This window comes from Battus philenor, unplaced genomic scaffold (genome assembly GCF_028537555.1).
Source record: "Battus philenor isolate CCGP_79_NKW_IND1 unplaced genomic scaffold, ilBatPhil1.0.hap1 SCAF_6, whole genome shotgun sequence".
NCBI lineage: Eukaryota > Metazoa > Arthropoda > Insecta > Lepidoptera > Papilionidae > Battus > Battus philenor.
The window spans coordinates 7,918,818-7,937,714 of record NW_027181726.1 but is presented as its reverse complement, the minus strand read 5'-3'; the positions used below and the strand labels follow the sequence as shown (position 1 = coordinate 7,937,714).

At 29.7% G+C, this 18,897-nt stretch overlaps 4 protein-coding genes across 4 annotated transcripts; 2 read left to right on the top strand and 2 right to left on the bottom strand.

Moving 5' to 3' along the window:
• Positions 1-970: 970 nt before the first annotated feature.
• On the top strand, positions 971-1,655 carry Tcs6 (Threonyl-carbamoyl synthesis 6). The gene is made up of 3 exons (XM_068773783.1): positions 971-1,124; positions 1,339-1,467; positions 1,550-1,655. Exons 1-3 carry the CDS (start codon positions 1,099-1,101, stop codon positions 1,653-1,655), a joined length of 261 nt encoding a protein of 86 aa, XP_068629884.1. The 5' UTR covers positions 971-1,098.
• Positions 1,656-1,668: 13 nt separating this feature from the next.
• On the top strand, positions 1,669-2,403 carry PIG-P (phosphatidylinositol glycan anchor biosynthesis class P). The gene has a single exon (XM_068773782.1). The coding sequence runs from the start codon at positions 1,669-1,671 to the stop codon at positions 2,137-2,139; it is 471 nt and encodes a 156-aa protein (XP_068629883.1). The 3' UTR covers positions 2,140-2,403.
• A 6,210-nt stretch (positions 2,404-8,613) lies between these two features.
• Positions 8,614-11,577, bottom strand: LOC137930155 (serine/threonine-protein phosphatase 2B catalytic subunit 3-like). The gene has a single exon (XM_068773296.1). The coding sequence runs from the start codon at positions 11,381-11,383 to the stop codon at positions 9,896-9,898; it is 1,488 nt and encodes a 495-aa protein (XP_068629397.1). The 5' UTR covers positions 11,384-11,577; the 3' UTR covers positions 8,614-9,895.
• Positions 11,578-13,512: 1,935 nt separating this feature from the next.
• LOC137930289 (protein RER1) lies at positions 13,513-18,678 on the bottom strand. Its single transcript, XM_068773515.1, has 5 exons — positions 18,371-18,678; positions 18,023-18,127; positions 16,357-16,453; positions 15,258-15,481; positions 13,513-13,708 (listed from the first exon to the last, which is right to left on the bottom strand). Exons 1-5 carry the CDS (start codon positions 18,446-18,448, stop codon positions 13,625-13,627), a joined length of 588 nt encoding a protein of 195 aa, XP_068629616.1. The 5' UTR covers positions 18,449-18,678; the 3' UTR covers positions 13,513-13,624.
• Between the last annotated feature and the right edge of the window lie 219 nt (positions 18,679-18,897).

Here is an 18,897-nt window from a genome sequence, read left to right as displayed (position 1 = left end):
TTGAAGATTAAGAGATCCGGATAAACTAAGTTTGAATGGATAACAACAGTCAGAATGGGGATGGATCAGATAATAATTTGCACACTTGAGAAAAGATTATATTTGAGTGTGAAGATTTTAGATTAATTTACTAACTTTTTTTTGGGAAAATCCAATTTTAAGGGGTTAAGCACCTTATAGTAGCTTACCATTATGATAAGGCAAAGTGAGAAAACTAAGATTATTATGAGTTAAAGAGCGATGAAGGTAAAACGGTGCAAAATAAATTTTTAATGCTACTGCATAATATTGATTAGTTGTTATCATTATACATTGATTGTATAAGCGTTTAAAGGGTGCTTGGGAACTACCACTCGTGCATGTATTATTACACAAATTAGCCTAAGATAAAGACGACTGTAGCACTACTGGTGGCTTCCGATTAAAACCTTGCGCGAACTTCTTGCAACTTATTTTAAATAAAGTATTGTGTTTATAGTACCCACCAATACGAAGTGAAGTTCTTAAATGAACGCTACAAAAGCTTTAACAAAAGGCGATACAAGTATGTATCCGTAAATTATGAGCAATGTTTACAATTAAGTATATTTCTACTCTAGATCAAACTGGAAACCGGAAAAGTCTATGTACCGTACTGACAATAATTAAAAAATTTCAAGATTGTGTTTTAAAGACTGAACTGGAAATAAATCGACATCAATCGTAACTTGGCATGAAATTACATATTTCTCTAAACTAAGCTGCGCGTCTATAACCAGACAAATCAACTTTTCTTAAGTTATAATTTATAACTTGTTTTATATATATAAATTTTATACAAAGTATATTATGAAAAAATAAAAAAAGAATTTCATATTTCGATGCTTCTAGTGTCACGTTTAAATCTGTGTTCTATTTTATTGCGAGTGAACATGAACATTTTTGTTGTCCTATCTCTATTTTTAAAAAAAAAGTTTTCTGGCAACATCTACGCATATTATTGATTTGCTTCAAACATTAGATTCAGCGATTCATCTTGTGGGTCACAAATAACAGTTATAATAATTTATTGCATCACTGTATGTTTTAACTGCATAATTTCAATCGTCTTGTCTAATCATGTCGGAGGAAACTTTAAAAAATATGTAGGACAAATTATTCAATTATACTGTTCTAAATGTATACGTCATATCGATTTTTGATGTGCGCATCCATTTGCTTCTTTCAGATTTTTAATTACACTTCGATATGTTTAAAACATTTATGAAATTTTTACTTTTATATATATTATTAATTTGCTAGATTATGAAGTAGTTGATATTTAATTAATGTTTGTAATTCTTTAACATATTGTTGCAGAAGCCTGAGCATTCCATTTTCATCGCCAAAAGAAGCAATTATAGCTTATGAGATATTGAAAGTGGATAAAGAATTGATTGGAACTAACATTAAAAGAGATGTCAAAATTGATAAAACGGAGCTTGTCATGTCTGCAATTTTCTATGCATTCTGTTCTAATTTCTAATTTAAACTCGTTAATCAATATTAACAAATATGTTTTTTTTTTCAGAAACTTTGAAGGAACTGATACGAAAAAGCTAAGAGTTGCTGTTAATGCAACATTCAAGAATCTCTTATTGATTATCAAAACATTGAGCGAATTTGGATTCGGCTAAAATATTCATTGCAATGACTGAACATACACCAGCACCAACCCCAGCAAGATCATTGTATGGATTTTTTTTATATTTATTTAGCAAAACTACATTAATAGTGTATTTGGTTTGGGCGGTTGTTCCGAATTATTACTTACATTTATTTAATATTCACTATTATCCAGATAAATATTGGTCTACGGCTATTCCTATACAATGTTTAGTTGCTTTAACATTGTTTGCTTTTTTAATATATCCCAGTTCTAATTTGATGCTAACTTGTAATATTGACAACTACAATACTATTGCTGACCAATTCAGCCATGTTAATGTTAAAGAAAAACTGACTCTTAAACCTTTAACAAAAATATGTGTTTGTGATGCTAAATCCAAATGTTTCAAGTATTGTCACTTTTATGAGGCAAAAGAAAATACAGTTCCACAGCTACAAGATTTAGATTTACGCTTTGTGTGTAGAAAACTGTATTTAGATAAGCATTTGTAATTCAACAGTTCATTTATTGTACTAAATGTTTTTGTATTTAATATCTAGAACACTTATGTAGAGTATATTAACCATGTATTAATCACCATTTGATGTATTATGCTGGTATGTCAAGTAATTCTAGAGTTGTAGCAATAGAATGCTTACATATGAATAAATATGTTACACCGAGTAAGATATGAAAGGCATCAAGCACTGTATTTTAATCTTCAGTATAATAAACCTGTAGTCAACTATGTAATTCTGTTTAGAATAAAATCTCTTCGAAAATTTGTTTTATTAATTAATATCTGTTATTATTTATATATGAAGCAAAAAATACTCCAGTATTAATAAAAAAGGCCTATTGGTTTATATTTAGGCACAAAAATGAAATTATTTTTAATACTATCCAATTGCCATTTCATAAACTTAAGTAAAAAAAAAAATCAAAAGCAATTAATTGTTTTTACATATATCCTTTGGTAAAACAAAAAACACTGATTGACTTTTCATAAAAACAATGCAAACCACTCATCTTTTTAAGCAATTGTGAAAGTCTAAGTGTTGTTATTTCTCAGGGCTTTGGAGTTTCATTACCAATTAGTATCTGGTCTCTATACTGTAAATAACTGAATACTCTCTAGTAGGGCTTACCAATTACCTCTTTTATTTTATTACAAAGGAAGACCTGTTGTTAAGGGAAGAACACAATCTCTTCATGTTTATTATATTGCAGGTGTTGTATTAAATTGGTGACATCAAAGTATAAGCAGAAGTTATATGCTATTGATTTATTCAGCCATTTTTCATTATTTGTGTTAATTATCTTGGTATTTTTCGTTTTACGTTTTTTCGAGTTAATGTCGAAGATTTATTTCATGCTCTTAATAAACTTCTACCAAGGAAAGACATTACATGGAATAAAATAGTTAAAAACCAAGTTAATAATATCTTTTGTTATTCACATATTTAGTTTTTATATAACTTAATAAAAAATCTAAACGCTTGTTTTTAAATCAGGTAAATTATTTTGAAATGAAAATGCTGTACTGAAGTGAAGGATTATCCGTTTGTTGCGATGATTTTTTAAAAATTGAATGGCAGTTTTATTAGATTTTGATTTTATTTTTCAAAAATATATAAAAAAAAATTATTAAAATATCACAGATAGCATTGTTTTCTCAATCATTTAAAAAAATAGTTTTGCAAAATGAATTTTACATATATTTCATTTTCTACCATCAAAATGTTACCCCCTGTAAAATTAAATCATGATTGCTAACACAATGAGTTCATTGATTTCACCACGGCTATCTTTTAGTAAATACCAAGGTTTCGCAAACACCGTTAACCAACAAGTTATCCATAAAAATATTCCACTTAACGTTTATTTTACCTTTACCAATTTTTGTTTTCATTATTAATATGAATTAAACCAACGAAACTTTAATAAACCGGATATATGAAGCCTTCAATATGAAGTTACCAACCCAGGAGTCGAAAACGTAATACACTGGTAAAAAACAAGACGACGAATGTATCAACAAAATCCGGAGTTGTGGGCAGGCAAATTATCAACTTTTAAAGCATATTTTTTAATATAAATAATATTGCTGATTAATCGCTTAGGCCCGGAAACATGAGTACTACTATCAGAATAAATGTTCTTCGGACTGAGTAACATGGTAAGTTAGTAATTTGGGGCGGCTTTCTAAAGAATAAAAGTTATCTTTATTTTAAAGTTTGTTAGTGAAATATCACTAACAAATATTTGGTAACACTTACTACCCAAATTTTAATATAAAATTAAGGATATTGTTCTAGTAAACTATTTTTAATTCGAATTTTAGAATATAGTAAATTTATAAAGATTATCTTCATATGTATTGTTTCTTACTACAGATCTTATGGGTGTATAAGACGTCAGATTATGCAATACCAACATAAACACTATTTTACGTGAGCCTTGGCTATACAGGCATTCCAAAAGAAAATTGAATAAAGAGGTAGTCTTTTTTAAACTAAAGAATCACGAAACGACGCAGTTTTAAGTTACACTACATTACATTGCAACACCATTAATGTGAAAATCTGATAATATCACATGATTTCATTTCAAAATCTCTGATCTTGATGATGCTATTGCTCTTATCAATGCCGATCTGGAGCGGATCTCTACTTGGGCTAAGTCATTCGGACTAGTAGTAAACCCGAAAAAGTCACAGGCTTTGCTTATTGGGAGCGCATATATGTATAAGCGTCTTGGCGCTGTCACTGCTATCCGTCCATTGCTTTACGATGGCGTTATTATACCTTTTAGCAAATCTGCAAAGAATCTAGGGGTAATCATCGATTCCAATTTGTCTTGGCTCCCGCACGTCAATGAGGTCAGCAAAAAATTACATTTTTCACTTCACTCGCTCAAATGCCTCCAGAACTTTTTACCTCTGAAAACCAAGATCTCCCTCGTACAGACTCTCCTTTTCCCCATTCTTGACTACGCTGACGCGTGCTACCTGGATGCCACTGAGAAGCTTCTAAACAAACTAGAGCGTCTCCAAAATGTATGTATTAGATTTATTTTCGGTTTACGTAAGTACGATCATATTTCCCAGTTCCGATCGCAACTCAAGTGGCTTCCAATTCGTCACCGCAGGAACGCTCATGTTCTTTCTACTCTCTATAACATCCTATACAATCCCTCTGCTCCTTCTTATCTCCGTAACCTCTTCCACTTCTCCCGGGCCCAGGACAAACCTTGTCGTACGAACGTAAGGACGTCACTGGCCATCCCCACCCATCACTCTGATTTCTTTTCCTATTCCTTCACTGTCCATGCTGCAAGATTATGGAACGCTCTCCCCTACGAAGTACGTGATTGTCCATCATTACCTGTATTTAAAAAGCGAGTCAAAGAGCACTATTTATCGCTAGTTGTCTAGTATATATAATATTTTTAGTTATATATGTTATATATGTATTTATGCTTATATTATGTATATATATTATTTATTATGCTTATTTATGTAAGTATATAATATGTAAGTATACATTTATGTTCATGTTAAGTATGTAATTATGGTCAAAAGTCGTATCTATTGTAAATATTTCAATTTAATTATTGTGCACGTTGTGTCTGCCTTACTTTTTATGAATCTCCTTCCGTAGGCCTACTGGAAGAAATTTCTGGTTAGAAATAAGTAGTGCCTGTTGTGTCAGTTATATTTGTATTGTTACTTTAGTGTTTTTATTGTGTACAATAAACTGTTAAATAAAATAAAAAAAAATGATGGAGTCGAGGTTTATCTTTCTCGGGTACCCTCGAAATTGAATTTTTGCTAAAGGCGAGAGACAGTCTAAGTCGAGGTCCCCATTCTGCCATTGCCCATGCTTCTTATTCTGGCGAAATATAACGTACATACAGACCCTAAAGAAAATTGAAATAAAATACAAGTAGGTTACTAAGTAGATACATGAATAATCAGTTCAATAACCTTGTGTTGTGTCGCTCAAATCCTGCTATTGTAAACAGACGCATTTTTTCCAACTGATGGTAGCTGGTAGACGGTGATGGTGGCATTGTAATAATATTTACACTGATGATCTTTAACATCAGAGTACTGGTGTACTATCTGTAATGCGTAACAAAAGGCTTACTTGAATAGAGAGCATAAACATCATTACTAATCAATAATCGTGACTAAACATATATTTGTAAAACCTCAAATCCTACCTATGTTCCAATTACCAATACTTATTATTTTTGTTAAAACCAGGTATGTTATAACCATAGTAAAAACAAATTAGTTACTATTTATATTAGCACATATGTTAATATTAACTCTTTGTAACCTCGTACTAGCTATGGTACCTGAAAAAACAATAAATGTTTTTTTCCGACTTTGTACTGCGAAAAAACTATAGTTTTCGTTTATCTATTATCTGAGTGTCACTACCCCAGGGAAAATTTTGATTTATTAAGAAATATCGTATTATTAATAAGAGTTAAGAACAATATGTAATTTGTTTTCAAGAGTATATTGTATTTAAATAATAACTAAAATACTACACTACTGGCCAAGTAAAGTAGTTTTGTATAACAAATTTGTTATTAAATCGTTCTATAATTTTTATTATTAAAAAAGGTCTTTTTGTCATCAGCTTAGTGTCACAGCGCACGCTCAAATCAAAATTTTAATACAATTTGCGGGTTTTCATACATAGTTACAAGTACTATAATAATACAAGTTATTTCGATAATCAAAAACAATAATATTTTTAATCGACTGTAAAGTCAACAAACCTATAGTAAAATATTTGAGATTTTTTATCTATAAAACATAATTATAATATTATTGCTATATTGTCCCTTGGTTTCATGATGTACATGTTATTAATATTCATAGTGACATGTTACGCATTTGAATCAACAAGGACGCTGAATGTACAAAGACGCTATTTACCTCTTACGGAGAACATAATTAACTTTGGTTGTAACGGTTCTAGTGTTTCAGGTGCTGATAGTTATTTGTGTTTTTACAATGAAAAACTATATAACGAACAAACTTTTTAAGAATAAAAAAAATAAATGGATAGTAAAAGTCTGGAATATTCCTAAGGAACTCTTCCAAAATTTGTTATAGGATATTCTAACAACGCTTTTTAAACGGTTACACGAAAGCTCATTAAAATTTCTTCAATTCATGATTTTATGATCTGTCGATTGTAATTGATGTAACATACCTAAAAGTTAGTTCGCTCCACAGGTCACCTGTGTGATAATTTATTGCAAAACACGTTCATTCTACCGTAAGCACAAAATGTACGCAAATAAACTGCGGCCATTAGCTGAAAATTGACTTAGCTACAAGTATCTACTGTAGCATTGGGTTGTAACAGTTGTGCTCTCTTCACCTTGAACATAATGCTGCGTTTACCCTAAACCACTAATTTCATTAAAAACTCATCACCACGCATCAAATCGAAAAACAGTAGCGCTTGCAAGCACTGTTCGAGTGTTCACTCTCGTAGGCGATCTATTGGTACGGAGAACTATCCGTTAATAATTATTAAACATGCGAATATTAATCAAGAAAAAAAAATCAGTTCTCTAATCGAAAAAAAGTCAGTTCTTCAAGTTTACATTTTGAGATATAGGTTGCCGGTGGTTTTTTACTGAATTTTTAAACTATCGGTTCTTTACACTTAAAAGCATTATGTCAAAAGTTTATATCAATTATTTTTTTGAGCATAATGCTAAGACATTAATTTTACACGGATTCTATGAATTTTGTTTTAAACATTAAACAACAATGCATGTATTGTGTAAAATTACGAGTATTACAATCATCACTACATTTAGATGTCGTACGAACACATTATTTAGCACTCCGACACCTACGTATATATTCATTGTACAGAAATAATCATTCTTTATCTTACATACGCTAAGGATACTGAGACATACTAACAGAAAGAACAAAATGAGTAATTAAGAAAGCGTGCATTTAAAGCACGACAAGAGTAATAATTCTTTTTTTTTTAAATAAAATAACATATTAAATCAATCTAATTTGATTACTATTTAATAACTTATTTAATCATACTGCTAGGGATAATAGAGTTAACTCGATATGGGATCTCCGATACACTAGTTCGTGTAACGCTTGTCGCCGTTGGCTGTCGCCGATTTGCGGGAGTGCTAAAAATAAATATTTAAACTGACTATCGCAACGAGACCGAAACTGTTTTGTTCTCCGCTACATTCATTAATTTTGTTGAGCATGATTTTGTATGGGTAAATTTTTATGGTCGTTGTAAAATTGCACGGTGATCTATTTTCAAAAGTTTTAATAAACCTTTCGTGTCGTTCAGGCAAAAGTTTTTGTGTACAATTGTCAGTTTTTGTCCAAATGCTTATATAATAAAGTATAAATACCACAATATATTTCCAAATCAGTAACTATATAACAGCACAAAAAACTTTCTTGATGTATGCAAAGAATTCTAATTGATCTAGCCTTTTAAGTCTACAGCTTTCACAAACCAACTTGGCGAAGTTAGCATCAAGTAAAAATACTCGCGTGGCGTATGTTCCAGCAGAAATATTTACAATTTTGATATAGAACAGATTCACATTAATGATTATTATTTTAAAATAATATCTAAAAAATTGTTAAATCTACTGCAAAAATTTGTATTTTCATTGTATAAACTTCTCTGTATGCATACATTTGACCAATTATTTTTTACATGTAGGTTTAGACATAATATTAAGAGCATCTTGCCCTTGGGTCAAAAAATTTAATTAAATTAAAATACCTTTTCTTTCTAAAATTTTGAGGAAGTACACCTGTGTTTTCCATTTGGGTAGATGTTTTTGTAATTTTTTACATTAATCTCTAATTTTTCTTATTTCACAAATGAACTTGAACAAGCTCCAATAGAATTTAGATCAAAGCCTAGGATAAGGACTTATTGAAACTATTATATGAGGAGCTCAATGTTAATATATTTTATAAGGATAAAACAACACTTTCCAATGGTTAGTACAAAATAAAATTAAATATATTGTTAGTTTTTACATAGGAAAAATTTATTTTAAAAGTAGAGAACATATGAATGACTACACACTGATTTGAGATAAAATACTTAGTATTGATTTAGAAAATGATGTAAGCCACTTTTAGTATTCACAATATGATCTTATTGCATTGATTAACAATCATTCGACAGACCAAAAGAGATTTCCCAACAGTGCATACAGGTCCTAAAACCTTTTTTGATAATTTAAGTGAAACTTGGAATAAAAGCTTATAAGAAAATCTGCAATTAGACTGACCACTACCTCTTATATACTGAAACATTAAGACTAAGAATTTTATTGTGATGTTCCAGCATACAAGTTCAGCTGCATGCAGGCAACAAGACGCCAGCATACATCCAAATTTAAGTTAATTTTAAGTATAGTAATAGGTCATAGATAATATTTTAATATATTTTGTACAATAAAATACAATTAAGTACAACTTGTAGCAAAGATATTAAAGAGAGTAATATTTATCTCAAGTGTTAAAGCTGCAATAACGTGTGTGTACGCACAAGGCATATTTACACAGCACACACGCATGGCAACAACACACCATGTGCTGCACACTATAGTACATAATTAATTTTATTACTAAATAGAATATAAAGACACGCCCAAGCTGAGAACTTTGCCACTCACTTTACAATTTCAATGCATGATTAGCCAATGAACATGCCTGTACTCCACTAGCAACACTGCTATTAAATTATACATTGATCGTCGATTAATATCACAGCTAATTATGCTTTGAAAATTAAAGACATGTCTAATTTTCACTAATGTAGATAACAATGTAGTATAAGTAGACAATCTGAATAAATTTACATTACAATATCATGTCTTTTCATATGAAAAATTTAAAGTTATACATCACCAAAATTAAATAGTGCAGCGCATTAGAAATAAATGTGCATACCTTAATATTTAATTGACTAAATAAATTTGTTGCCTGCAGATCTGACATATTTTAAATATCGAGATGTAATATCTTAAGAGAAATTTTTATTTCAACTATTGAAAAAATGTTAAATCCAAATTTAAAAATATTTAGTATTACAATTCCCTTCAAATCCACATAGTTATGAATGTGAAATATCATTCCAAAAGCAAGTCTCCTTTACACATATTTCACTATCACTAAAATAGTGGATCAAAAGTAAGAAAAGAGAAAAAGTAGCTAGCACTTCACGAATGTGCATTGCTGTTCACATGCGGTTTCTTTTCCTGGGTGTCAGGAGTACGTTGGCCATCACGTCGTGGTGGCATACGCTCATTAATGGCATCAAGACCTTTAGCTTCAGCAAAAGATGTAATTTTATGGTTAGGGGAGAAGCCCTGCAAGGCATTCTTTAGAGATGTTTTTCCACCAGAAAGGGCACCCAATGGAAGGGCACCAGTTGGAGTTAAGCCTTTCAGCTGCAGTACAGATTCACTCTCCTCTCTTAGGACAGAGAACACATGAGCCATTTTTCCAATAGCACGAATCTTGTTACGTATAACTTCCTTTCTGAGATTTGCTTCCTCCAAAGCATCATCACCTTCAGACATTAACTCATCATCAGAGCAGATGTTTAATACATTAACTAACATTTCTGTTACCTTTTCACCAACAAATGGTAATGACCAGGTAAATACATCCATAAAGTTAGGTAGCCAATAAGGATGTGGTGAACAGTTGAATTGTCTGATGTTCATAACATTATCTTCATACTTTAAGACAGCAGCCTTATTGTTGTATACATCGAGATAGTTAGGCGCCGAAAAAATAGTAATAAGACTGGGGAAACCGGTAGTTTGGCTCTTTCGATACATTCGGTATCCAGCATCTTGTGCTTCATGAGCACGTATGATGGATAGTAAATTGTTCCTTTGCAGGAAATCACAACAGGCTGCATAGCTATAAAAATAGGAACAACCTCTTACAGAATTATGTGAGAAATGTTCAGCATTTTTTTCATTGCCAAAGTCTTCAAGTGGATCAGACCAAAGTAGGTCACACATTGCTCCAAATGCAGGTGGTTCTTTGAATCTATCTAGTTTACGAATGTCATCCAAGCTATTTATTTCAGGAGAAAGCCCTCCATGTACACATAGGAACTGCTGATTCATAAGAGCGGCTAGTGGCAAGCAATCGAAAGCCTCCATACAAGCATCATATACTTTCTCAGAATACTTGATTTTGCATTCTTGCTTGAAAGTGAAGTACTCGGTTAAATGTCGACATTCATGGTTACCGCGTAATAGAAATAATGTCTTCGGATAACACAATTTCAAAGCCCAGAGGTAAAGAACACATTCTATACTAAAATAACCTCGGTCGACATAATCACCTAAGAACAAATACTTCGTGCAAGAGGGAGAGCCTCCTACCTCGAACAGTTTCATCAAATCATAAAATTGGCCATGGACGTCCCCGCATACGGTCACCGGTGAATCTATCTCGATCATAGTTTTTTCTGATCGCAGTAAAGTGGCACCATCTTGGATGATGCGCAAAGCCGCATTTTCTTCGATCCTACCCTCTAAGATAAAATGCTGCTTCAACACATCTGGCAGCGGCTTTCCAGTTTTCTCCTCAAAAACTTCTGACACTGATAGCTTATGGCTGGGAGGGAAAGCAACACTTTGGATCATACGCTGCGTAGTCGACACTTTATCATTGCTCCCGGACATATTTGTCACATAAAAAACACTTGGTCTAATCCATACACGCCACTATTTTCAAAATGGCAGAATAGATATAATACTAAAACAGAATCCAGAATTCACGACAGAGAACCTACTGCGCACTGAGAAACAATGCGCAAACATCTGGCGAGTGGTCAATAAAATAAACAGGGATATCGAGCGCGTTTTATTACTTTTGAACAAATCATTTAAATAGCAACACTGTCGACATAAGAAACTGTTACCAGTATTTCATTATTTGTTAACTGATATTGTATTAAACTAAAAGGCAGAGCATGACCTAATATAGCTAGCTATATTTTATTTTTAAGAATTCAGTTAATATACGAAAATTAGTTTTTGTTGTGAACAACTTGATTAAGGAAAATCTTTATGGTTTTTATATTATTGAATCGAATATTATGTTCAATATAGAATCATCATATTGAACATAATGTTCGATACATACATCATTATGTTAAATATAATTAAGATAGTAGTATGTGAAATTATATGAAAATATAAAATTTTTAAAACCAAATCATGTACGTTACTATGTTTGTTTTCGCCCTTTGTGATAAAAAAATATTAAGTTTTTGGAAGTAAATTTAGGAATAATATAGATTGTTGATACATATTGTTTCACGGGTACGGACGATTTTCGGTTTTATCCGTTTCTTTTTCGAGTTTTTAAGTAGTCCTGTGTTTTTATAATATAGAGCTGAGTAGGCCCTATGAAGTTTTCTTTTATGATGGATTCCTCTCAGTTATATTTACTGATAATAATTTATAAACATTAAAAGATAATTGGTAACTAACACTTCATTTTAAGGCATCATAAATTACAATAATTTTTATTTTGTCATCTTTAAACACTGTATCCTCTTTTTTTATTATGATTGGCAAGTTACAATTGATAAAATTCGAAGAATATTTAATTAAGAGAATTTTTCATTTGTGGTACCGACAGCATTGTACTGTTTTTTTATTTTTATTTGGTTGAAACTTTTTCGTATTCATGTTTTTTATCTTAATTTTCATTCATTTTTTCTTTAGTCCTTTTACACAAATATCCTTCTGCACTTTAGAAATTTAGACCAACAGGAAAAACCTATGAGATTTGTGATAGATTAGTAAGAGGAAACGTATACATTTTTAAAACTTGTGATTATGAAGTCTAATGTCAAACTTTTATGTTAAAGAACTTAATATATTTGCATATAGTCGGACCCATGAAGGTTATGTTAACTTTTTGAAGACGTCATTTAGGTGTTAGAACTTTAATTTTACTTCTTTTATTTATCGTGTCCATAACTATTTTTTAAATATTAAATTATGGCGCGTCAATAATAAGTTACGAAATTGTATTGTGAAGCAACCGTTACAATACCAATTATTTTACAAGTCATACAGGGAATCTCTAGCTTTTAGGTTGGTGGTTCAGCTCTTTTTTGTAAAATAAATATAGAATTGATATCGGAGGCACTGACCCATAATAAAAAACCGTAAAACAGAACGCTCTGAAAATAACTAATGAACAAAATAACCACTCGAAGCGCATTGTCACGTGAAATATTACATTATACATATTATCACACAATATTACATCACATAATCTTTAAAATAATAATAAGCTTTATTAATAATTTTTTTTTAACATGGGCCGTGAATTTTTTCGTTGATTACAAAAAGCTTTATGGATGTTCTTATAGAAGCATACTCCTCGAATCAACTTTATATAAACGAAACTGTGTGTTGTCAGGTTAATTTTTTTTCTTTCATAATGTAATGCAACCATTAGTAAATATGTTTTATTAAATACGTCCATTAAAGAATAAATGTACCATAAGCATAAAATATTCAATTTTACTGTAAACTAAGCAAATGTGTTTATAAAACAATTGTTTTAAATAAAACTGTTCTCAAATATTTTCACTACTGCTGTGGTATATAAAATTATTATTAATTTTCCATCAGATCATCCATTATATTTCATGATACAGAGGAGCAGTTATGACTTAGTTTCAATGTGAAACCCTAAAAAAAGATTTCGAAGTTTTTAGAGTTTCGAGCGGCATCAAAAGACCTGGGGATTTATTTATCAGTCATAGTATTTTTTAAAATAAAAGAATATGAACATTACAATAAAAACTGTATTTCTAGAAACATTTGCATACAACAGTTTTCCTTTTAAGTTACTTGGACTCGGCGCTGTGTACAATAATATTCACTGATTTATAGACATTGTCAGTTTACAGTGACCGTTGAGTCTACAGTTTTGTACTTTGGTTTGCTGTGGGTGAAAGGCAGATACCTGTACTTGATCATGTGCTGAAAAAAGAAAAAAGTTAGCTGTTATTTTTTTGTTTTTTTTTTTTTAAATAAATAAAAATAGTATACACACAACATATGTATCAATTTACCAATTATATTGATTATATGTATCTAAAATGAATAAGTTGTGTAATCACTATAAGTTTACCAACAGTGGTTATTATTTTATGATCTATGTTTACTTAATTGAAATCATAATTTTTAAGTCACTTAAGGCTTCTGTAATACAGTGAACACTAGTTCAAAAGCCAAGAGCTCAATAATTTACCACCTATATTCATAAAAATAAAATATTATTTTTAATCTATAAAAGTTAAAATGGTAGATTGTAAATAATCATTCAGTATGACTTTTTGCCACATTTAAAGTCTCTTATCACAACTTTCTACCATAACAAACCGCAATGGTAATGAATTTTGAAGTTTCTCCTGTCCTCTAAATACTTTTTTTTGTAAATGTTTTTTTTTTTATTTTGTGCCGTCATTTAAGCAAAAATTTTTAGTGTATGGAAGTTTAGTCGACTTGCAAAATATTGTTTTCTAAAGCAAAATTAACAACTCAAACATGGAAAGGATGAAATACCATACGCATATAAAAACATTCAATAGATGAAATGTAAAATAAAACTTTTAAGTGACAAACCAATGTTTGTTTTAGGAATTTATGACATGTTTATAATTATAATTAACAACATTAAGTTTAAAAAAATGAGCAGTCTAAAATAGTTAACTGAACATTGATTAGGACAATATGCAGAATATTTTCCAGAGGTGTTAAGCATTGAACAGGAACTTCAGTGAATCTGGTGTGGAAACAAATTAAGAAAATAATGAAAAAGCCATTTTGATGCCGACATTTTTCTAATAGAACTTGAGAGAATAATAGAATATTGAAAATATTCTAAAGACTTTTAAAAAGAAGGATGTTTTGATGACGCCTTTAGATTAAACACTTCATTAGTTTGCTATTTTTATTCTGTTAAGAAAAAATTGATAAAATAACCTTTTTAATTGTCAATTTATCCTTCTTTATTAGGGCTAAACTGAGATAGATTGCAATTTGGCAAAAAAGGTTGACAGAATTATAAAACAAATATGAAGTGTAATATCATGATCCAAAGGAAACAATTTTAAAGATATAAATGAGACAAAAAATTTCATAAGGAAAAATGTAGTTAAATTCTTATAGCCCATTTATTGTCAGTTACTCTATAAATTAATCAATTCAGTTATCTTTTTTATTTATGTCATTATTAGATGCATGTTATTACTTACGTAATTAAAAATGAATAGTCCAAGAAAAATTAATAACATAACACACAAGTAATAAATATCAAATGTTTTACCTGCCTCAAAAATAGTGTCTTTTGACATCATACATGGTTCAAAAAATATTATTACAAATATTTCTATGCAAGAAATGGATTTTATTTAAACATTAAACACCAGGAAAAGTATGAATGGTAATGTAGGATTGAATAGCAACAATGTATGATTTTATAGAATTTTTTAATAGTAGTTAACAGAAAAATACAGTCTTTCCTTACCTTTATTTGTCTCTTCATGGTTATGCAAAATAAGGTTATAAAATACATTACTAGAATAGGCCAAAATACTGGAATATTGAAGGCATCTATAAATGTACAAATAAAACCTACAATAGTGCTCTTTGTGACTGAGAGCCAAAATTTAAATTCTGGTAATCTTCTTATGAAAGGTCTAAACTCTTCACTGGCCCGAGTTGGCAGAGCTGGACCATTTTCATCATCAGCTGAAAATTAATTTAATAAATTTTAAATTTCATAAAAATGCATTAATTTATAAAGTCATATTAGAGACATACATATGTGCATATATAATAAAAATGAAGTCAAAAAGAATCTATTGATTTTCTTTTACATAAACATACATTATTGAACCTAATTTAGAGATGTCATTAAAAAAGAAATTAAAGTAAGTTATCATTAGCCATCAAAACTTAAAAGTTAATTTGTGAAAGATCTTCATCATACTTATTTCTCATCAAAGCAAGACTATTTAAGTGTTACTTGTCTTCGGTTCAATAAAACAATTTTTCTGTCTTTTTGTCGAGCACAAGTTTGAGAAGAGCAGGTTTTTATTTGAACATCCAGATTGGTAATGCACTGTACTTATTAACGAAGATGTACTTATTGATTCAGAAAATATAAAATAATTAAAAGCTTGCTATATATTCAATGAATTGATTTTAAACATTCTGGTGAAGAACTGCTTTAGCAGGTAAGTGAAAGGTTTGCTAAGCTCTTAGTAGTACTACTACTAACTAAGCTACAAAAAGCATTAACGGCATTTGTAGTCACTTTTAATTAAAACTACTGGGCTGAAAAGATATACTTTTTGTTTCAATTAGTCTAACACAAGCAAAAAACATATCTTACATCCTCCATTTGTCTTTAATAGTTTATGTTCATTTGGAAGTGTTTAGACTCAATGTATATAATTGGCAACATACACATTTAAGGGTTCACATAATTTGTGTTCAATCATTTTATTTATTAGAATTGTGTAATAAAATTTCAATTTAAAGAAGAATTTTAAATAAAATAACACATTACTACTCAATGTACAGATAAAATGTTATCTCCATATTAAAAATTCTGCTCTTACCATCAAAATCCATGGCAGGATCTATCTTCGGTGTTAGGAATGCAATAAATAAATTCAAATGATAAATGCCTAGAGCATATGTTACTATATACCATCCCTGAAAAAAAAAAAGTTATGTTATTTTATTAAGACACGTATGCAATAAGAATAATTTTTTGCCACTAGTAAAGGACCATACTCACACCTTCATTTTTAGTACCTACATAACTTAGTAGTAACAAGGTTTGACAGTGTTACTTGTTTTTAATTTATGACAATTTCAATAATGGCAGCAATACTTAGATACGCTAAATAAAATACAAAATGCTAATCTTGTAGGGTGCTAAATGAAGGTAGATTTTATAGTTACAGCATAAATATTTAAATATTAAGCATTTATGGTATACAACCAAGGTTTAAGTATTAATGCACAGTTGCTTTTTTTTCTAAAACTATTCTGAATGAAATATCATTCAGAATGTGCAGCATGTTTTTGTAGCGCAGTCCAGATAAATGTTCTTTAGTATATGTTGTGGGTTAATTAATATCCTACACTTCCATTTAATTTTAAAATTGGATGCACAAAAGTAATACATGGGAATGATTGATGTTGAAACTAAATCTCTCTTAATTGCTAAAGGTTTGAAAAAAAAATGCTTTTTATTAGGGGACCAGAAAGTAATGTTGTTTCTGTCATCATATTGTACAGAAAAACCACCAACCACCAACCCAACCTTTTTGGCAAAAGGTTGTTGATAACAAAATTGAATATAATGTTGATTAGAAATGAAAACTTGTTAAAAATGTAGTTGTGTAAATTTAACTTTAAAAAGCAACATTATTATCAAGTCCCCCTAATACTAATGTTAATGATAAAGCAGAAGTTTATTTTAATAGTTATAACAACTCCTATTATTAGAGTAACTTACATGGTATTGTTTAATAAGATTGTTAAAAATACCATAGGTTTCTTGCGAAAATAAATAAGGATTTGTAGGTTTCATGAATAAATAATATATAAATTCTTATATTAATTAATTTTTAATAAGTTTCCACAGTACGTTTACGGGGTAAAAAAAACTCAAATTATGCCTCTTAAATTCTAGACTTATAAACTGTTCAATATTTGACTATCAAGAATAAAAGCCCTGAATGACATGTCAGTATTTTCTTCAAAAGGAAGTCATTAACACAATTTTCTTTTTTTTTCTTTTAAGCACATGTTTGTCCATTTTGTATCTATGTTACACCTTGTAGTTATGTTTGTGTTAATATTTCTTATTGATTCAATATTAAACTATGTACTTCTATAATCATTTATTCATTTTAATAATATAATAATCACTGTAATAGTTTTTGCTTTCAATCATATAAACATTTCTTTTGGCGGCAATTCACATGCATAATATTTCTGTAAATTATGTGGCTCTAATATTTAATTAAGACTCCTCTATTAACAGATACCTTCAAAAATCATTAAACTATTTAAATATAATTTTGAATGAAATAAATTAGATATAATTAGCAAAACACAATGTGCAGAACATGAATTTTTTACAAACAAACATTAAGAATAATTTTGTTAAATTAATTATAAATTACGTTACACATTTCTTTTACATTTCTCCTTGTTAAGTTACTATTGTATAATTAATTTAAGAGGCTAGTCCAGAAATATTCAACTTACTTGTTTCATGATTATTCGTAAAACAAAAAGCAAAATTAGAAATATACTACCACACCATCTCCCTTTGGTGTGAGGTGTCCATTTATCTAATGTACCTTGATATACCTGAAAAAAAAAAGACTAACAGTGTTTTAAATTTTTATAAACTTAAACATTTTAACAGTTATAGTTCGTGCATTGTTTACATTATACAAATTAATAGAAATATATAACTAATCCAACTACAAAATCTTCAGTTGATTTGTACCATAATAACCTTGCCCAAATGTTTCGCACATAATAAACTAATAAGATAAGTAAACGAAAGTTATGATTAATTTCCAAATCTATAAGTACAAATGAAATTACCTGAGAAATACGCGTCCATAGTTGAGAAATTATTCCTCTTCTGGTTGTTTCCGAAGCTAAATCATTTCCGTCCATCATAATTGACAATTTTGAAATGCACTTTGGACTATTTAACTGTTATTAACACATTTATTTTAAAGTAAAGAACAAAACTAGAGGCTATTTACAATAAACTTTAAAATAAAATTTGATTTATCAGAGAATTACTATTCGACATATTACTTTAACGATGACGGCTATCGTTAAAACCATAGACCAGTAGAAACCTTATTACCAGTAAACGTGGCTAAGACCAAATTTTATTTAAGCCATCGTCTGTCATCACTTATACTTCTAAAATTTAATGTAATATTAATTTTAGAAGCTTATTCTAAATATTTTTTGATTGATGTTAAGATCTGTTTCGAACAAATGTTATGTTCCGGTAAAAATGACAATTCAAATAGACGTGGTAAATCATTGATTATACGAACAATATAAACAAAACAATTTCCTCGATATATATTTATATTTTTTTTTATATCAAA